At 37.2% G+C, this 22,779-nt stretch overlaps 1 protein-coding gene across 1 annotated transcript; it reads left to right on the forward strand.

The window, feature by feature from the left end:
- Positions 1-137: 137 nt before the first annotated feature.
- On the forward strand, positions 138-22,222 carry LOC308270865 (protein FAM136A-like; the record flags this gene model as incomplete). Its single annotated transcript, XM_080707022.1, has 4 exons — positions 138-199; positions 1,645-1,746; positions 21,668-21,787; positions 21,865-22,222. 4 exons carry the CDS (start codon positions 138-140, stop codon positions 22,220-22,222), a joined length of 642 nt encoding a protein of 213 aa, XP_080563148.1.
- Between the last annotated feature and the right edge of the window lie 557 nt (positions 22,223-22,779).

Raw genomic sequence — 22,779 nt, forward strand, 5'->3', positions numbered from 1 at the left:
CTTTGAATCTGTGCAAAATCAGGTGAAGCAAGCCAGCTGTTTTGACTGAAAAGCACCATTTTTATCATGCCTGTGTCAGCAACCCAGTCCACACTGGGCCTCCAGAGAATCTTAGAGGTCAGCAGAACACACCGTACATGGCAGAATTCATTGTTTATGCTCAGACTTGCAGAGCGTTAGAGTTGCCTCCACATATCACGTACACATTTAATGCACACAATAGACTACCTCCACCATTACCTCTCCCCAGCCTCCTATAAGATAGAGTGTGTAAGAACAAAACTGTCACAAGTGTGTATTGAGAGAACAGAAAGAGAAATTAAAATATCCAGGACATTGACTATTATAACAAGCACTTTATAAACATCATTTTATTTAGTTATCTGAAAAAGGGCACGTTATCCTCATTAGACAAGGGGAAAAGCAAGGAACCTATAGAGGATTGTTCGATCCTTCCTACCTTCCCACTGGCACGCAAAAAAAGAAGAATTTGAGTCTAGTACTTTTCAAAGCCCAGTCCAAGCACGGTGTGGGGGTGCTGACCTATAATCCCATTAGTTAAGAGGCTAACACACATGGGAGTTGCAGGTTTGAGAACTTCAGTGATGTAATGAGACTCCAGCAACCTCAGGAGACTCTTTTATTTAATTAATTAATTAATTTATTTATTTATTGCTTTCTGTCTTGAAACAGAAAGAGCGAGAGCTGGAAGTATAAGTTGGAGGTAGAATGCCTTGAGCTCAAAATCTAAAAACACACAATAAATAAATAGTAAAACCAATCTAATGCTTTTTAGTTATTTGTCAAAATATATCCTGGATCCAGGGCCCCTGAGCTACTCTCTGAAGGTGTTGGTAGCCAAGAAGTGGTTGCATTGTCTGAAATGCTCTGAAGAAGATCTCTTTTGAAGGTATATTTAGATTTACCTAGTGTTCCTTTCCCAGAGAAGTGTTCCTTCTTGTGAGTAAAGAAAGATTAATTTTTTTGTCTCATTTAAGCCTGTCTAAATTCTGTCCATTCTTCAGGACTAAGTTTGACATATATGAAAAAATATATTCTTTTTCTTTGGTGCTTCTGATAGAATATTATCACACTTCTACTTGCTATTTATTTTATTCTTAATTGAATTACTATTTATTAATTCTAAGAGAACAATGATTTATTGTATAATTTCTAGACATGGAGAAAATAGAGAAGACTTGGAAAATAACTCAATCTTTGAAGCAGAGAGACATGCTAAGAAATAATTACACATTGTATTATAAATGCTGCAAGAAAATACCTAAGGATTATACTGGAACAAGTGTCACGCACAGCTACTGTTTCTGTGGGTGAGTCGGGGGAAATAGTAAAGATATTTTAATTGAATTCTGATGTTTGCATAGGCTCCTTACTAGACTCACAGAGAGGTAGAAAAATATTATGGGAGAAATCAAAACAAACAAAAATACTTAGAGATATGTGAAAAGACTATTTGCTTTGGAGACTACAATACTAAAAAAAATGTTATGGCAATACTATATAGTAGTGCTATATGGTGCATGCTGGAATTTTTAAGCAGAGGGATATGATAAATATGCAAATATCTTCAAGGGATTTGAATACAATCTAGAATACTTGAACTTTCTGTTTTTCTAATTATAGACAAGCTACTGCTTGCTCTACAACAGATGAATGGCTGATTAGGTTGAATTTTAGAAAGGCCATGTTGAAAGAAATAGAACAAAAAGATAAAGCAAGTCAGAGGTAATATTGAGGCAGGAAGACATTTTTAAGTGCTCACTGTCGATTTTTTTTTAAACTTTAATGGTCTCCTAAATAAGTTCCAATAGCAAAGGGTCAAGGAGAAATGTGAAAGGGGTATACACGGCTGATACCAGAGCTTGAGAGTTCATGCAAATAGGGGAAACAGATGGAGAAAGGAAAAATGAATTTAGAGATTCTGATTTAGGCCACGACAGAATACACTTATGGATGAAGGAAGATTGTGAGGAGGAGAATTAGATTTTATTTTTGCCTATACTTTTTAAATCCTACTGATCTTAGGTATAAAGCCAGGAGCAATAAAACTCTGATCATTAAGGTCAGAATGTTGGTTTCTGTGGAAGAATTGATAACCCAAAAAGGAATAATTGAAAGCATAATTGTGGGTCTGGTGAGGCTGTTTTTCTTGATTTGAGTGGTGGTTAGAAAGCTTAATTTACCTCATGAAAATTCACTAAGTGGTTTACTTCTAATTTCTACACTTTTCACTACATATGATGTAACTCAGTAATACACTTAATAAAAATATTTTTTTGGTGGTACTGGGGTACCCTTCTAACTCTGGGCTACACTCCTAGACCTATTTTATATTTTTATTTGGAAACAGGGTTTCTTAAGCCAGGCGCGGCTGGCTTTGAACCTGCGCGATCCTCCTGTCTCAGCCTCCCAGCGCGGGTATTACAAGTGTGCGCCACCACGCCCAGCATAAAAAAAAATATTTTAAAAATAATCTCCCCATGAGTAATTTTACAAGGAGTGCAAATATAGCTGAATAGAGAACCAATTAGATGAAATGTAAATATGAAAAACTTATGTTGGACATAGGACAGCCTCTGCCTTATATATCACATTCATTCTTGTTCTTTCACCTACTGCTTCTGGTTTTTGCTCTTTAATTCATTTTTAACTTTTTATTGGTACATTGTAGTCATACCATCTTAATGGAGTACAAGATGGTGGAGGCATACATGCACATATAACCAAATTAGCCCTTCCCCAATTCCTGCCCATTCCCTCCCCTTCCCTCCTTTTCATGTTTGGCTTAGTGATTGACTTTGATATGTTCGTTGAAGTACATCATGTGCATTAGATAATTTCCCTCTTCCTCCCTCCCAACCCTTCAGGTCAATTTATTTGCTCATCTATAGTATCTCCTTCTTCAACTAGAGTTCCTCCTGTGACACATTTTCTCCCTAGCATTCACATATTAGGGAGAACATCTGATTTCTTATTCTTTGTGACTGACTAATCTCAGCATAATGTCCTCCAGTTCTATCCATTTCCCTGTAAATGATATAATTGTGTTTTTCTTTATGGCTGAGTAAAATTCTATTATGTACATATCCCACAGTTTTGTAATCCATTCATCTGTTGATGGACAAGTTGGCTGGTCACATAGTATAATAACTGTCAATTGTGCAGCTATGAACATAGACACAAATGCATTCGTTTGGTAGTTTGGTTTCCATTCTTTAGGGTAGATCCCCAAAAGTGGTATTGCTGGATCAAATGGTAAGTTAGTTCTCATTCTTCTGAGGATCCTCCATACTGTTTTCCAAAGTGGTTGCACTAATTTGCAATTCCACCAACTGTCGGGGACCATTAAGGTTTTCCTCTAAAAGAATACTTCTGACTGTCCTTTGCCTAGAGTCAATAATGTTTGGGATCATGGAAAGTTCAAAGTAAAAGGTTTGAGAGAAGCTCAGGTGGTGATGGCATGAGAGATTGATTGACCTGACCATAAGTTATGTGCACAGGTGGTGATGGCACAAGGGATTGACCTGGAACTGTATAAATAGGACAAGAGTGATAAACCTGGGATCAGCCAGTAGAGATATCGACCCGGAAGTGGACTGGTGATCCTTCCATGCTAGAATTAAATATTCTTTGCATCAAATTCTTAGAATTAAATTCTTCCATGTTCACTCCTCTCTTCGGAACCTGTAGTGTTGACAGCTGGCTCTGGCAATCTATCTTGTTAATTTTTTATTGAGAAACCAGCTTTTGGTTTTGTTAATGTTCTGTTTTGTTTTATAAATCTCTTTATATATATATATAAAAAAGCTTTGTTGATATCTACTCTGATTTTAAAAATTTCCTGACTTCTACTGGCTTTGAAGTTAGGCTGTTCCTATTTTTCAAGGGCTTTGAGATGTGTCATTAGGATATATTTTTGGTGATTTTCTGTTCTTCTTATGTGGGGACTCAGTGCTATTAATTTTCCTCTTAATACTGCCTTCAAAATGTCCCAGTGGTCTTGATATGTTGTATCTCTATTTTCGTTTGTTTCTAAAAATTTCTTGATTTCACCCCTTATTTCTTTTATGACCCATTCTTCAATCAGCAGTGTGGTGTTCAGTGTCCACGTGTTTATGTAATTTCTCTGGGTTTTCTTATAGTTGATTTCTGGTTTTATTCCATTATGGTCTGAAAAGACACAGAGAAGTAGGTCACAATTTTTGCATTTACTAGTACTCACTTTGTGGCCCAGGGTATGATCTGTTTTGGAGAAGGTTCCGTGATCAGCTGAGAAGAATGTGAACTCTGTTGTAGTTGGGTAGAATATTCTATGTGTCCAATAGGTCCATTTGGTTGATGGTGTTCTTTAGATCTGAAGCATCTTTACTGACCCTTTGTCTAGAAGATCCATCTAACAGTGTGAGAGTGGTGCTGAAGTATCCCAATATTATTGTATTGAGACTTATGTGTGATTTAATGTTGCAAAGAGTTTGTTTTATGAAAGTAGCTGCACCTGTGTTTGGGGCATAAATGTTGACTATCATTATTTCCTCTTGCTGGGTTGTTCCTTTTACCAGAAAAAAACAATGACCTCCTTTTTCTCTTCTAATAAGCTTGGCTTGAAATTTATCTTGTCTGATACCATAGTTGCTACTCCTGCTTGAATTTGAGTTCTATTGGCATGTATTACCTTGCTCCAGCCCTTTACCTTTAGTTTGTGACTATCTTTACTTGTAAGATGTGTTTCTTGCAGGCAGCAGATAGATAGATTCTGGTTTTTAGTCCATTTTGCCACTTATGTCTTTTTACTAGGGAGTTGAAGCCATTTATGTTCAGTGTGATAATTCTTGGTGACTTCTAGTAGTCTATTCATGGCATTTTCCTCTTTCCTAACTTTAAATATTCTTTCTTTTCTACTTAGAAGAAATCTTTAAAAAAGATAGTGCATTATTCTGAAATATATGAGGCTGGCTCATACAATATTAATCACATATTATCTGCTGCTTAATATTAGATGTATTTGAGATATTTGAAATATCTTTAAAATCATTTCCTAATATTTTTATAATTCAAAAGTTATTTCTTCCAAATAAATCTCAAACAGAATTAATTCTATGTAGAACATATAAGAGGAAAAAATACAAATATCATAATTTCAAGGTGGAAAAATTAATATTTAGAGTTTGAGGGAGGCAATATTTAATATGGAATAATGTAGAAGAATGGACACAGTTATACTATTTAATGTGTTTTAAGGGTGAATTTTTACTTCAAGGAGCTCATTCTTTTGTACTCTGCTTCTTTATTCTTTCCTTATTCTATCTCATCCTAAACAAATTAAATATTTTAATTAAACTTTTTATTTTGAGATTATTATAAATTTGCACAAAGTTGTTGGATATATTTTGGAAAGACTACCTGCATCTTAATCCAGTTTTCATAATGATTATGTCTTGCAATGCTGTAGTTCAAGATTGTACCCAGGATACTGATGTTGATATAAGCAAGATGCACCACAACCATTCCTCATCTGGTCATTAAATTAAGCCACACTCACCTCCCTTTCCTGATCCCAGTGCCAGAAAACTATTAATGTGTTATTCATTTCTAAAATTTTATCATTAAAAATATTGTGTAAAAGAAGTATATAAACTTTCATTCAGCATAATTAATTACCTAGAGGTATTCTGAAGTTATTGCATATATTTATAGCGCATTTACTTTTATTGCTTAGTATTATTCTCTGTTTCTTAGTCATTTGGGATGCTATAACAAAATGCTACACACTGTGTAGCTGGTAAATAACAAAAAAAATATATTTCTTACATTTCTGGAGGCTAGGACGTTCAAGATCCAGACCAGCAGATATAGTGTCTGGCCTAGTCCTTCTTCCTTAACTTTTCACTATAATGGAAGGAGCAAGGAGCTTGCTCAGCCTTTTCTTATATGGACTTTAATCTTATTCACCAGAACTTCATGTTTATAATCTAATGATTTCCTAAAGGTCTCACTTTCTATAACTATCACCTTAGACATTAGCATTTCAACATCTGAATTGTAGGACACAAAAATTCAAACACCTGCCTTTATCCATTCCCCTGATAAAGGTTAGCATGGTTGTTTTCAGTTTGGGGCTAAATAAAGCTAGTATGCATATTTATATACATGTTTTGTGTAAATTAATTCATTGTTTTTCTAGAATACATGCCCAGGAGTGCCATAGGGGTCATGTGATTGCACATGTTGTGAAAAAATACCCAGCTGTTCCCCAGAATCACTGTGATATTTTAGATTTCCACTAGCATCGTGTAAGTGATGCCACTCTTGTAGTTCCTCAGCATGTTTTACGTTAGCCATTCTGATGAATAGGCAGTTACATCTCATTGTGGATCGACTTTGCATTTATTTAATAGGTAAGGATGCTGATCATATTTTTATGTAATTAACATATTTTAATGTAACAGATTACATTTTGAAAATTTAGGAAACAAGGTTTTGATGAACTTTGGGGACTCAGGTATGGAGCAAGCAACTATAAAAAAGTCTTCTCAATGTCAGAAGAATAAGAATAAAGTTATATGTAGGTACAAATTTGGAAGCCATAGACTAACATGGAGTTTGTGTTTAGACAAAGTGATATAACTGAAAGAGGAAGTGAAAGTATATATACAGTTGGATGAGAAAATGAGAGACATCCTTGCATGGAGATTTGAAAGTCATCAAGAAGTCTAGAGATCTGGGGAAAACCATCATGGAAAGTAAAAGGTAATACATTTTTATTGATGCAATGTAGTCATACATTTTCATGGGGTACAAGATGGTGGAGACATACATGCACACATCACCCAATTAGCCCTTAAACAATTCCCTTCCCATTCCCTCCCCCTCCCTCTTCATGTTTAACTTAGTGATTGGCTTTGATACATTTGTGAATGTACATCATATGAATTAGAGAATTTTTTTTGGTACTGGGGGTGGAACCCAGAGGCTTTCTACCTCCAGGCTATACTCCCAGATCTATTTTATATTTTATTTGGAAACAGGGTCTCACTAAGTTGCTGAGACCCTCACTAAGTAGCTGAGGCTGGCTTTGAACCTGTGCAATCCTCCTGTCTCAGCCTCCCAAGCACGGGGATTACAAGCGTGCGCCACCACACCCGGCCTGAGAATTTCTTTTGAAAGAACAAGAATTACCTGAAGCTTAAGGCTCTGTAGAAACTTAGTAGGGAAAGGAATAGGAAAAAGTTAGTGTTGAACAGGTATCAATACTGGGAACACAACTACTAGTGAAACAGAATTCAATAATGGCAGGTTCTGAGAAAAGCAGACACTGAGATAATCCCAGGCAAAACCAATAGAAGGAATTACACACACAAGGAACAGGTGCCTTCCAAGGAATTAATCATTCCTGGCAATTAATACTGTCCCAGAAGCCCCAGCTATCCTGTTAATGAACACAAGAATGGGCCTGAAGATTCAGAGAAGTATGACCATTGAACTGACATGTTTCACTATCTGCTTATCAAAATTCCGGGCAGAAATCCCTTAAGATAATCTTTGCTACTTTCTTAATCACCTAACCAAAACAATGTTTTTTTAATCAAAACATATAATATTTATATATTGAACTAATTTCCTTGTATTTTGATTATAGTTATATTTTGGTGTGGAAAATGAGTAGAGGGTAAGGTGAAGAGACTTTTGGGTGCAGATATAATAATAATAATAATAATAATAATAATAATAATAATAATTCTTAGTAGTAGTAGTAGTAGTAGTAGTAGTATTGCCTTAGTAGAACTGTTACTTACCTGGTATCAACAGAAGGTTCTTATTCTAACTTAAAAATATGGCTGATTCAGCTCCTTAATTTTCTAGTTGCTATTTAATGGATGTATTCCCAAGCAAGTAACAAACCTCTAAAAATTTATCTAAATCAACCTTTACTCCAAACTGCTCGCAGTGAGTGGTAGAGTGAATCAGAATCAATTTCTCTGTCCTCAAGCCATAATAGAAGCAGAGAGAAAACGCAAAGCACCGAGCTTTTCTGCAGTTAATTTGGAGGAAACTGTTATACCTGGAGAAAACTTGACGGCTCTAAGAGAGTAAAAACAAACATGTATGTGCTGGGTATTTAAGAGAACACTGTTTGGAATGCCTAACCATCTTTTTTCAGATAATAGAGAAGCGAGAACAAGGTTCTTAGCATCTTTTCTGATTTTCTATTTTATGGGTATACACCCCGAGTTAAAAAAAAGAAAAGAAAATGAAATTAGATCACCGAGGGCTTCATTATATCCTCTTCAGTGGGCGTCGATACTATTGGCAGCCCTCGCAGGGACAGTCTCGTGACAAATCAAACTGTTGTTTGAGGCATGAAGTGGAAGATTATGACCAAGCCAGCGTGACGCCGTGATTCATGGCTACTCTATTACTGAGGGGAAGCGGGATTTGTCTTATAACGAGTATGAATTTCTCGTGAGACAAGTGAATCCTTTTGTTCAGCCCCAGGAGTTCATCTCTGGTATCTTAGCACGGAATTACTTTACAGACTCAAACATGGGAAGACACAGAAGGGTATTACATAATGATGCAAGCAAGTTTCTCTCCCTGAAACAAACCTTCTGGCCGGAGATCTCAGAACTCAGAGTGAGCTGAGCAATTCAAGTAACGGTGATGCAGTTAAATGTTTCCATTGTAGAAATTAATGTTTTACTGGATATTGAATTAATATTCTGGATTTCATATCACAGTTACTAGCCCACGGTAGTGGTACTTTATGGACATGGATATTCTAAATATTAGAGAAAATTTTGTTTAGCAGATTTTCAGGTGGTTGTACAATTGGCGACATCTTTCCAATATGTTAATATGATTTAGCTTTTTCTATAGCTATAAAATAAAATCTCCACTATTAAAATATTTTAAGGAAAAAGAACATGCAAAAAATCATATTTTAAAATCATTCACAGCAGATGTGGTGGTGCAAGTTTGTAATCCCAGCATTTAGGAGGCTGAGAAAGGGGGATTGCAAATTCGTGGACAGCCTCAGCTACTTAGACCCATTGCAACTCAGTCAGACCCTGTTTCAGAAAAAAAAAAAAAGAATAAAATATAGGGCTGGGGATGTAGCTCAGAGGTAGAATGCCTCTGGGTTTTATCCCAGTACTGCAAAAAATAAATAAATAAATAAATAAATAAATAAAATTGATAAATATAACATCTTGGATGAATCTCTGTGGAATTATGCTGACAGGGGGGTGGGAGGGGTGGGGAAGATAGAACTGAAAGGTTAAATGTTGCATGATTCTATTCAGACAACCTACTTAAAATAACAAAATTACAAAAATAAATAATATAGTTTAGTAGTGGCCAGGGCTCAGGGAAAAAGGAAAGTGAGAAGGAGATGTAAAGAGATCATGGTAGTAACGGAAATGTTTCCCATCTTGCCTTTATTAATGTTAATATTTTATATGAGATACTATACTACAGATGGCCCTTGACCTTGTGAAAGTTTGACTTAGAATTTCTTAACTTTCTAATGGTGGGAAAGCAATACACACCCAGTAGAAATAATACGTCAAATTTTGAATTTTGATCTTTTCCCCTGGCTATTGGTGCGTGCAGTACAATACTTTCTTTTTAAATTTTTATTTATTGGTGCGTTGTAATCATACATCATCACGAGGTACGGAATGGTAGAGGCACACATGCACACGTCACACATTTGGCCTTCCCACACATTTCCCCTCTCCCTCCTTCTGGGGTCCGGCTCAGTGACTGACTTTGGTATGTTTGGGATTGCACATCATGTTCCTACTTTCCCCTAAATGCCATGAAGCAGCAGCACCTGTATCTCCCAGTCAGGCACGTGACCACGAGGAAAAGCAACAAATGGGTCCCAGTGCTTGGTGTTGCTCAGCTGTGTTTGGTAGATCCGGTGTCTTAAATGCAATTTTGACTTTTCTCTCACTTATGATGGGATTGTCATGAGGATCATCTGTACTTTTTTGCGTACTTTTATTGGATGCATTGTAATTATACATCACACTGGGATATAAATGATAGAGATATACATACACACAACTCTTGGAGCACTTCTTTCTGGGTCCCAACCTCCTCCCTCCAGATATTTATAATTAATGGAAATTGAACAGAGTACATGGTTTTTCTCCATATTATTTTTTCAGCTTCTTGTGAAAATAATCATCTACAAATAAAAAGTTATATTAAAAATTTAAAAACCACATATTCAGACAACTTTTTAAATCATTTCTGTGTACATATTTCTAGTTCTTTAATATGCATGGTTTTTTTTACAAAGCAGCCTCATAACTCTACCTATTGTTTTGTTACGTAATTTTTCATTTAAAAAAATGTATGAACATTTTCCCATTAGCAGTCAATCTTGGTAATGAGAATGCTATTCGGGATGAATATTTATGTGTAGAAACTGCAGCTGAATATTTGTACAAAGTTAAATATTTTAAAATAAATTCAGACATAATTTATAGATTGCTAAGATTATGTTTTCATAATAGTAGTGGAAAGTATTTCACTCCCTTCCTTTGTTCACATGAGAAGGCTGTAAACTCATGTACCCTGTCCCTGGGGCTGCCTTTTCCCCCCATGAGTTATGTGCAGATTAGCAGCCAGAAGTTATGAAAAACAGGAGGTAAAAACTGGGAGCTGTTTCTGTTTCAAAAGTATAGTGGATGGGAAATATGTAATAGTGAGTATTTAAACTCAGTTCTATGCATTATTATTCCGACCCCAGTTCTCAGCCTTCACCAAATTGGTGAAGGGCTAAATGAGCAATGTGCATGTATGCCTCGACCGTCTTGTATTCCGTTAAGATGTATGACTATGGGCCGGGTGTGGTGGTGCACGCTGTAATCCTCGGGCTTGGGAGGCAGAGACAGGAGGATCGCACAGGTTCGAAGCCAGCCTGGCTGGTTTAGGAGACCCTGTTTCCAAATAAAAAAATATAAAGAATAGGTCTGGGAGTGTAGCCCGGAGGTAGAAGGGTTTCCAGGAACCCCAGTACCACCAAAAAAAAGTATGACTATAATGCACCAGTAAAAAAATACTGTTAGTACAATGAAGATATAGTCAGACTATAGTAAATATTTGCTAGGCATATATCTAAAAAAGGATATTTTTAGTTTTTGGTTCTAGAAATTGAACCTCGGGCTTTGTGCATGCTTTAACAGAGAGCTATACCTCTGTTCTGTTTAAGAATTTATGTAGCTGGGCGTGATGGCACACACTTGTAATCCCCGGGCCTGGGAGGAGAGACAGGATCACGCAGGTTCGAAGCCAGCTGTGCAGGCTCAAGAGACCCTGTTTCCAAATAAAAATATAAAAATAGGTCTCTGAGTGTAGCCCGGAGGTAGAAGGGTTTCCAGGAACCCCAGTACCACAAAAAAAAAAACAAACAGAATTTAAGTATAACAAGCTCTCAAAACTCACTAACAGAAACATAAAACATACACTAGACAAATGGCCAAAAGGTTTGAAAAAAAAATCTTCACTAAGAAGATACATGGATAGGAAATAAGCAAATGAAATAATGCCCAGCATACTTAATAATTAAAAAATATGTGAAATCCACAATAAGATACTGTTTCACAGCTATTAAAATAACAAATTATATTCCATATGAAATTCTGGTAAGGAAGAATTAAAAAAATGTATGCTACTTATTAAAAACATAAAATGATAAATCACTTTAGCGCCTTCTTATAAGAGTAGCCATAGACTATGCCTACTAAAAAGGTATATATAAACTCATAGCTGCTTTATTTACAATAGTTAAAAACTGAAAGTACCCCACATGTATCTACAGATGAATAATTAAACAAATAGAGACATATAAGTTTTGGCTTATTATATATTCTTTCTTATTATTTATTTTTTTTCAGAGAGATATTAGAGATTGAACCCAGGGGAATTCGATATTCCCATTCATTTCAATTTTTATTTTATTTAAAATTTTGAGATAGGGTCTCGTTCTCTTACTGAGTCTCACTAAGTTTCTAAAGCTATTCTCAATCTTCCTGCTTCCATCTCCCAAGACCTGGGATTAGAGGTGTGTGCCATTATGCCCAGCTGATACTATACAGGTATTGATATATGATGGGAAAATATAAAAATAACCATATGGAATAAAAATCAGAAAATAGAGAAAAATCAGAAAATACAGATTACATAAACTTCACCATATGAATCAATCTGTCACCTAGGAAGATTTGTTAAACATGTAAATCTCTGGGCCTTATTCCTAGATTCTCTGCCTTAAATGATCCAGAATAGGAGCACAGAGGCAAAATTGATGAAGGCAATTGCAAAAGTGTAGTTTGAGAGATTCAAACAAAGGAGTTATTTTTATGCATTTTTTACTTAAAAGAAATTCGATGTTCTACATCCGGCCATATATTAAACTGGTAATTTGTTTCCATATATAGTCCCAAGATGCTTTTTAGAGTTAGAATTTATAGCTTTTCTTCTCTGGTTTCTTTTTGCTTGTGATGCAGTTATCTGTAGCCTCATGACATTTCATTTCAGAAAGATTATTGTTGCCCAGACACCAGGCTCTACATAGAGAAGACAAAAATCTTTATTCCCCAGGAATGGAGCTTAGAAAAATATGGCAGAGTAAAATGATGAAGCAGGAGACTCTGTGTCAGGGTCAGTCGGTCCCTCTAAAATTACAGCGTCTCCGTCTCCCATTCATGCGCTGCGTCATCCATAAAATGAAAACTTAGATACTAACTTCCCATCCCAACGTCTATTATGTCATTGCAGTTTAGATCTAAAGCTATCAGTTCCAAACCCATTGTTCAGAAGAAAGATCTAACACGACCTAAATGTATAAACTAGATGAATAGACAGAGTTGTAACATCTTTATATTTTTTTACTGGCGCATCACAGCCATGCATCTTAATGGAGTACAAGATGCTAGAGGCATCCATGCACACATCACCCAATTGGCTCTTATCCGATTCCCTCCCCATTCCCTCCCCTTCCCTCCTTCTCATGTCTGGCTTAGTGAATGACTTTGAGATGTTTGTGAATGTGCATCGTGCACATTAGGGAATTTCCCTCTTCCCCCTCCCATCACCCACAGTTAGTTCACCTTATTTTCTCATCTATAGCATCTCCTTCTTCGTCTAGAGTTATACCTTTTGATTCCCTGTCATGTCTATGTTTTTGCTCTGGCCTACTTACAAATAGAAAAACAACAGTGACTTCTGGTCCACTTCTCATTCACTGAAATTTACTTTCAATGATAAAATGCTTCCATATTGCTCTAAATTATCTAGGATTCACCTTGTATCACCAAAGGACCTGCCAGTGAAGAAGCAACCAAGAAGAGTAAACTTGAATATGTTGGGCAGATGAAGATGACTGCATTGTGGACAGGAGAGCCAGCACTGAGGACGGCCTCCGTATGAGGAGAGCGTAATGAAAGCACCATGAATCAACAGTGCCTCTTACTGCTTTTCCTAAGATTTAGGAAGCAACATGCAGGCTTTTGTAAGGAGTCAGGTCAGGGAATGCATACATGTCTAATATACTATTTTTTGTTTAAAATGACAGCCACCAATCTTCATATCCATCTTCCTTCTTGTTTCTTTTAATTTGAATGTATTTTTATTGGTGCATTGTAATTTCACATCGTAACGAAATTCAGAGTAATAAGAACAAACATGCACGTAGCGGTGGGTAAGCTTTCCTCCCCCACTCCCCACCCTACTGGCTCCTCTTCCCTGTACATGATATTGAGATCGGCGTTGATAATTTTGTATGTGTATATAGCAATATAGCATTAATGGAAGTGTTTCCTTTGTCAAGTCCCGTCCCCTAGAACCCTTTTATAGTTCTACTGGGATTTCTCCTCTTTTCTCTGGATTCCCTCTGGATCCTGATCTCTCCCTAGCTTCCACACACTCAAAGGCCAGCATATTAAAAACCATTATTGCAGAATCCAATTTCAGAAAGAGATTTAGCTTATTTGTTGGAAATAGTGATTGATGAGCTGCTTCCACACCATCCGTGTTTTGCTGAGAACATACACAACTGTTTTCTCCACATCTTAAGGAAGTCCCATGGCAAAGGCTAAGGCAACGGCATTCAAAAGCTACAGATTGCTCAGCGGCAAATGAATATGCAGTACTGATTTTTCCAGCTGTTCTGAAATGGGTTATCTTAAGTGGAATATTACACACTCTAAGCCATATGGAGCGCCGCGACTGAGACTCTTATATGATTTTCTACATCAGCCAGCCTGCCACCATACACGCAGAGAGTGACCAGAGACAAGGAACATCCATGTGACCCAAAGTTACCTCCACTAAAACCCTCAGTGTAACTAGGCTTCCTATATTTTTATACCACAATTTAATTCTTATTTTGTCTTTGGCTGACAGCACACTCTTTGAAGGCTCTCAGACATTTTCTTGCTGATGGCAACACGTCTAAGCTGGGACAAAGCAGACCACTGCCGCCTTCCGTGCTGCAGAATCTAATCAACATGTCATACATAATTCCCGAAGCTACAGACACAAACACAGGCAGATCTGAAAGCTCATTGACACCCAGAACCGAATGATCATTTAAGCAGCTGTGCCAGGAGTCATGCGGGAGAGTAATAGCCGACTTCATCAGTCTATCGATGAGGCTTGCCAACAGTTTTTTTTTTTCTTTTTTTTTTTCCCCCTACTTTTCTTTTTTCAAATGTACAGTGAAGAATGGTGATGTTGTGAAGAGGCATAGGCTTTCGGATGCTTTTAACTACCTTGCTGTGTTGAAAAACAATTCCAAATAGTGAAAATGAAAGCACCTGTGAGATAATTAATAATTCTGTTTGCTCTGATAGAAAAAAACATGCCTTTCGTAATCAGAAGAACTGCGACTGCCCTCTCTTCCCAGTTGTCCAAGTTGGCATTATGGCACTCTATGTCAGCAAACCTTGCAAAACTCAACTATCGTGTTCACTACGGATGGCTTAGTTCCAGGGCTCTGTCTACATTCTGAGACTACAAACGCGGTGTACTAAACAGCTCAGTGTGCACTGGGGAACCTTAAAAAGCAGGCTCCCAGCCTTGTAATCTACACCAAACCCTAGTAAGATCCTCAGAATCCTTTCAGCTGAAAAAAAAATATTGCAAAATAGTGCCTTGCAGGTAGAAACCGACCTAAAGGTAGATTTTATATGGCCAGGACAATATTTTAATTTGGACATCAGTAATTTTGAATGGAAAATGTTCTCTCATTCCTTATCTTTGACAGTCCTTATCACCTTCTGTTGTAGAAGCCACAGCTTGACATGTTCATTTTTGGTTCTGGCCCATCTATGTATTAGAACTTGTGGTTTTTACTTAAGTATGTGATTCTTCTATGAAATGAAAGCACACGTTTCTTGAAGTTAGTAGAAAAACAAAAGAACCTGTTTCTAGGAAATTTAAGATTTTGTGTTTACATTTTCTTCTAAAATTTTTTTTTTTGCAGTTGTTGTATGCTTTAAATTTTTATAAAACTGCTTTTTAATCTTTTTTTTTTCTTCTTTTTGCGGTACCGGGGATGGATGGAACCCAGGACATTCTACCTCTGAGCTACACCCTTATCCCTGTTTTTTATTCTTTATTTTGAAACAGAGTCTCACTTAGTTGCAAAGGGCCTCACTAAGTAGCTGAGGCTGTCCATGAACTGAGATCCACCTGTCTCAGCCTCCCGAATGCTGGGATTATAAGTGTGTGCCACCATGCCCGGCTCTTAATCTTTTTAATCTTAAGAAACTTTATGAAAATTCTTTAAGAATATAGTTCAAGAAGCATCTAAGGAAGTTTGTAGTCCAACTTTTGGGAGTCCTGCTTTTCTCTATCTACAAATTCTAAACACTTCATGATTTTAACTAAACCCAAACCAAATCCCTGCATTGGGAAACTTATCTTAAGCCAAACTTCAAAGTCTCGTTAAATAGACTATATTTAGTCTTCCTTTTCTGAAAAAAATATGAATATTTTCTTAAGATAGGCTAGGTTAGCAGTAAGGTTACCTTTGACTTATCAACACATTATTTTGGTGACGTTTGGAGAAGCCAGACATTTTGACAATGTCTCCAAATGCTGTTGTCTTTCCATTTAGATTTCTGAAAGTTTTGGAAAATAAAGCATGAGAAGTAAATAGTATCATCATAAATATAGCAAAAAAAAGTAACAGAGAAAGATATCAGAATATTAGTGTGGAAGGGAAGTGAGAAGTCATATAATTTTTTATACTTATCTTTTTTTTTAGCAATCTGCTTTGCTGTCACGGGTTCTTATAATGTTTTATTTTTATACCATAAACGCTTATAAGAAAACAAACCCAGAAAACTACATATAATGACTCAACAGAATTTATAAAAATAAGACATATATTCATAATCCTTTCTTTAAAAAAGTAACAGAAAATAGAGGGTATGACAAAGATGCTCAAAGGAAAGAATTAGTAAAATTGGTAATGATAAGGCCATCGAGAAAGGAGAACAAATTTGAAGATGACTAAGACCTTAGAGATTAAAAATTGTGGAAAGAGAAATGCCATGGTTAAAATAGAGGGGAAATTTGCAGTGATAGTTATTTGACAGATTGTGAATTTGGGTATGATATATGTCATACTTTAATTCAATATAAAAGCAGAGATACCGTAAATAAATAAACTGAAAGTCATAGGCCTAGAGATAATATGAACTGTAAAAGTAAAGAAAATAAAGAGAGAGATCTGTATATCAGAAAGTCCTGTGAATCAACTGAGCTTTTCATGAGTACAGAAAAGGATGAATGAAATCTCCTGCTGAGCTCAAAAGAAGATGAATAAAAGCAGAAAAGGAGAAATAAACAAAAGGACAAATGGACAAATAAAGACAAAAAAGAGATGATGTTCTTTGTCAACAACAAAGAAAAGGAAAATTAGGAAGTAAAAGATAACAAAAAGACTTTAAAATTTAAAGTAATCTTTTCAGAAGGGAGCTGGTGACTAACATTCTGAAGTAAAAGTGAAACACAAGTAAATAGAATTTCAAAATAACAACAACAACAACAACAACAATCTACTAATCTCATCTAGAAAAATACCCGTGATTAACTCCAGGAGAGATTTTTAGAAGCAGCTGAAAAATAAAAGCCGACTGTAAAAGATTAAGGCAATTTACATGTAAATGAAAAAATTAGAAAATATACTTGGGTACCTCTAATGAACAATCGTTTCTGTTGTATTTTGAAGCCAAAGCAAAAAGAAACAAGAATATATCTAGGTAAAATAACTATAAATACCTAGAAGTAAAAGAAAATAGCCCAAAAAAGATTCTGAGCAAATAATCAATTGCTTAAATGAAACTCTGACCTCTCCTGGAGGGTCACATCTTCTCTTTCTCCATCTCTCCATGGTTGCATTCTCCCAGCTTCAAGAGTCATTTCTGGAGGCTGGGGCTGTCTCCAAGCCCTGAAACTGTTTTATTCCCTCTCCACTATGGCCTGTCCCTTAGCTCTGATCTGCAGTGCTTCTGAAAGTCATATATTGCCATCTCATTACAGATGGGAGCCTTTTTACATGAACTTCCATAGTATCAAAATCATTTTGTCACAAAGCCGTCTCTTTCTTGAAGCACCTATAGGAAAAAACTATAATGAGGTTCTTCTTAGGGAAAACTTTTTTCCATTTAGTGGACTTGGCTAAGTGCCGGAAGTTTCTCAGTGACTAATGGGATATTCTTCTGATGTCTTGAAAATCAATCCCTCAGAATTCTCTTTTAAAACCTTGGTGAAAGCAAACCATTCCCTAAGGATAATAAGAGCCAAGATACCAATGAATTCGTTTAAAAAGGCACGAGATCCCCAGATTTTGTACCAATCCTCGCAAGGAATTAACTTCTACATGGAGCACTTTTGTTTCCTGACTTGGGCAAGAAGAAAGAAAATTCTCTATTTTGCCTCGTCTGAATGGAAACTCAATGCTCAAGATATAGAACGAGATGTTGTTTAAGATAAAAGGTACTTTATTTATTTATTTACTTATTTATTTATGTCGGTACTGGGTATTAAACCCTGGGGTATTCCTTCTCTGAAAAGAGTCTCACTAAGTTGAGAGTCTTGCTAAGTTGCTGAGGCAGATCTCGAACCTGTGATCTTCCTGTCTCAGCCTCCCAAGTCCTTGTATTACAGGCATGCATCACCACACCCGGCAGGACTTGGTTTTTCTAAATGCATTACTTGGTTATATTCTGTGTAGTTCTTGCCTTGTGTAAATGTAAATTAGGCTGACCAAAGGAACTAGAAATTTACAAGTTTAATAAACAACTAGAGGAGTCACGCATTAGTTGTTTGAAAGTTTTCCAGGGGAAAAGCCTTACATATATAGTACTATTATTTATGTTTGTAACAAAATCTATATTTTTTTTCCTTTTTCTTATTGGGGGGAGGGATCTGATATTCAAATCCCAGGGTTTTGTGCATGCTAAAAAGCATTCTAATACTAAGCTCTATCTCAGTCCCCACAGATCTGTATTTGAATGCATTGTAAGATTTTCAGGCGTGATTTCCTGGCCCTTTTATGGAGAAGAGTGACTTCTGAGAAATAATAGTTGTACTTGATAGAATGTGAGAGTAGGCAAGACAGCCCTTCACAGTTCGTGCACAAAACCCCTCTTCAGGGCTTCCTAGATGGTCTATGGCTATAATCCCTGTACTTGGGAGGTCAAGACAGGAGGAGCCCAGGTTTGAGGCCAGCCTCAGCAATTTAGCGAGGCCATCAGTAACTCAAGGAGAGCCTGTTTTAAAATAAAACATAAAAGTAGAACTGGGAGTGTAGCTTAGAGGTGAAAAGTCACAGTAACACACACACACAAACATACACATACGTACACACAAGAACCATATGTATATAGGAAAGTACAAAATGAGAATAATCTAGAGAAGTTAGCTAGGTTGATGTGCATAGGGGGGATAAAAGGGTTCTGGTTAGAAAAAACTCAGAATTTGAGCCGGGTGCACGCTTGTAATCCCAGCATTTGGGAGGCTGAGACAGAAGGATCACAGTTACTGGACAGCCTCAGCTACGAGGCCCTTTGCAACTCAGTGAGACTCTATTTCAAAATCAAGAATAAAAAATAGGTCTGGGGGTATCGCTCAGACACCAGTACTGCCCATCCCCAGTACTGGAAAAAAAAAGGAAGGAAAGACAGAAAGATAGAAAGACAGAAAGACAGAAAGAAAGAAAGAAAGAAAGAAAGAAAGAAAGAAAGAAGAAAGAAAGAAAGAAAAGGAAGGAAGGGGGAGAAAGAAAGTAAGACCTCAGAATTAAATGAAAGCTAGTTTTGTAATATGTTATCACGAATGAAGTGTTTGCTGTTTAAAGTACTGTGTGAAGAACTTTACAGACATTACCTACTTCTTTAGTCTCCATGAATCTTTACTTTCGAGGCAAACATCATTATTTACAAGTTACAGATGAGTAAACAAGACTTAGGAGAATAAATCACTTGCCCCAAGTTTACATAGCTATCAGCACTGAGTTTATAAAGCAAATCTAAGACAAACTTCTAAATAATGCTTCAAAGACTCGCTTTTGAATACCAGAAGAGAAATCTGTTGGAAAAAAAATACTATACATTTTGGGAAAGAATATAACTTCATATAAGCCCAGGTCTATTTCTGTCTGAAATTTCATGATTTGCAAAATCCCAGTGACTTACTGCTACATTTTGTTCATTGATTCATTTGAGTTCATCGCTATTTTCTTTTTGTGCTGCTGGGGATTGACTCCGGGGACATTCTAACTCCAGGCTACACCCCCAGCCCTAGTTTTTATATTTTTATTTTTGAAACAGGGTCTCACTAAGTTGCAGGCGAGGCCAGCCAGGAACCCAGATCCTCCCGGCTCATCCTCCTAAGTACTGGGATTACACGCAGGTGCCACCACACTGGCTGAGGTGTTATTTTTTTTGCTAGGCTAGACAGTGGTTTATGCAGGAGATCTGGGGATTGCAAAATAACACTGTGCCTAGATGGCTGATGGAGGAAGGATCCAGATGGTTCATTATGGAAGACAGCTGTAATCTCAGGTGTGCAGTGAGAATCCTACATACTTGGCTATATTCAATAATACAGCACAGGTTCTTGTGCTGCCCTGTATTTTCTTCTGCTGATTTATTAATCCCCTAATATTTACCTACTAATCAGCCTGAATTCTCACATTCACATGTGATCAGTTTATTACAAATATGTAAGAAAGAAAACCACCATTTAAAATTATAATTTAGGCCGGGCGTGGTGGCGCATGCTTGTAATCCCCGCGCTTGGGAGGCAGAGACAGGAGGATCGCGCAGGTTCGAAGCCAGCCGCGTGCGCTGGCTTAGGAGACCCTGTTTCCAAATATAAAATGTAAAAATAGGTCTGGGAGTGTAGCCCAGAGGTAGAAGGGCTTCCAGGAACCCCAGTACCACCAATAAACAAATAAATAAATAAAAAATAAAATAAAATTATAATTTAGATCTCTGCCTACTTCAGATTTCCCTAAGCACACTAGACATCTTGTACATAGCTATATTACTATATTTCAAATGCAAACAAAACTCGCTATATTACTTTCACATAAATAAAAAGTAGCAGACATATCTATTCTACTATGATTTCATTTTTTCAAAAGAACTAAAGATAAGTTTATTGACAGAGCATTGTTACTAGGGTGCGCCTACACTCTATTTGTGTCCCGTGTAAATGTTTTTAATTAAAAATTCTAATTAAAAATATGTTTTCTCAGTTCTCTTTTTAAAAGTTCTCTATTATCTGGATTCTGTTTTATTAAACAAATATATTTCTTATTCCCTAGGCTTCTCTTTTTATAAATATGAAAACTTATGATTCATATCTTATTCTGGACTGTTTACAAAACCATAGTCTTGGGTGGCTTAAAAAATAGAAAGACATTTCTCTTTCTAGTTCTGGAGGCTGGGGGATGAAGGTACTGGGTTACTGGTGAGAATCCCTTTCTGATTCATAGATGGCTGCCTTTTCCCTGTGATCACATTAGAAAATACGGCTTTGCCATGTGTTTTGGAAAGTGCATAAACATCCAGTCCACACCTCATAACTACCCTAGGCTCTGTACCATCCATCCCAGGCCCTTTCTCTGTCCCAACAGGGCTGGGACACATATAGACTCAGTATTTGAGACATAAATTTTCCATCCTGTTAAAGAAATTGAAACCACAGAATATTATTTACTGCACTCTAGAACATCGTCATTTTTTATCGTGTGAATGTTCAATATGTGTAGTTTCGTCTCAAAAAGCGATGCAGAGTAAAAGCAGAACCGGTTGACATTTTTCAAAGAGTAAGAATAGATAATTTGTTTCTTAGACTTTATCTCCATACTCCATCATTTTATCTGTGATGTATGCCTCCTTTAAACAATTTAGTAGTTTTTATATACTTCTAAAATGACTTAATGGCCACTTCTTTTAATTCAAGAACATTTCTATCACCCTACAAAGAAATTTCAAGACTTATCTATTACCCATGCTCCGCCTCCCCAGTCCCTGGCAAACACTCATCTACTTTTTGTATCTGTGAATTTGCCACTTGGATAGTTCTTATAAATTTGACTTTTGACTGCGTGGAGCCCATGTGGGCGCCGGGCAGAGCTGCAGCAGCTCCGGGTGCAGGAGGCGGTGGACTCCATGGTGAAGAGCGTGGAGAGAGAGAACATCCGGAAGATGCATCCATGGTGCAACAAGTGCCCGTGAGCTAGCAAGAAGGCCACGGAACATCTCCTAGGCGCAGAGGATAATTTTCCCAGGGCCTCGTGTTCCGCTGCAGCGCCAGCTGCTGTGAGGACAACCAGGCATCCATGCAGCAAGTGCCCCTGGCTCAAGCGCAGGCCCTGGTGACCAGCGAGCTGGAGAGGTTCCAGGACCGCCTGGCCCGGTGTACCATGCACTGCAATGACAAAGCCAGAGATTCGATGGACGCAGGGAGTAAGGAGCTTCAGGTGAAGCGGCAGCTGGACAGTTGTGTGACCAAGTGTGTGGATGACCACATGCACCTCATCCCAACTATGACCAAGAAGATGAAGGAATCTCTCTCATCCATTGGGAAAGAAAGTCTTTGCCGGTGGCCACCGGGGCTCACAGTAGGAATCTATTTAAAAAGAGGAAAGGGAATCTTAATCTTTTAAGCAATTTTATACATGAAGAAACTAAGGGTGGCAACAAGTTTTAAAGCATAATGTCTCTTGCCTCTAGACACTGGTTCCTTTGTGTTTTGGTCCTAGAAAGTGAAATGGAAAACACTGGTGCTAAAATCTACATGAAAGTTGGCACAGGAGGGTTTCTAAAGCCTAATTTAATGTAGCGAGTGCTTGACTGGCAGTAGGGATCGCCCTCATACCAAGCCAGAGCCCTTTAAAGCATCAGATGGTACCTAACAGTACATGTACCTACAGGCTGACAGGTCCCCCCAACCTGCCTATGATCTGATAGTTTGAGATGTTTCTTTTTTTCTTTTTACCAGCCTCCTGTTTGCCAGAAGCATTGTCATACCATTTTCCATAAGCTGTAAAACAAAATCCAGGAAGACACTAATTAGGAGGGGGGAAATTATCTTTAGGTCTTTATTTTTCTTGGAGTAGATTTAAGATGGAAGAGAGACTAATTGAATAAGAACTTTGAAAGGTTCCTTGTGTCTATCCTTTACTGGCAATCAAGATGTGGATTCTTAGTGCGTTTCAGCCGA

Source organism: Muscardinus avellanarius (genome assembly GCF_963383645.1).
Source record: "Muscardinus avellanarius genome assembly, chromosome: 12".
In the NCBI taxonomy this organism is placed as follows: domain Eukaryota; kingdom Metazoa; phylum Chordata; class Mammalia; order Rodentia; family Gliridae; genus Muscardinus; species Muscardinus avellanarius.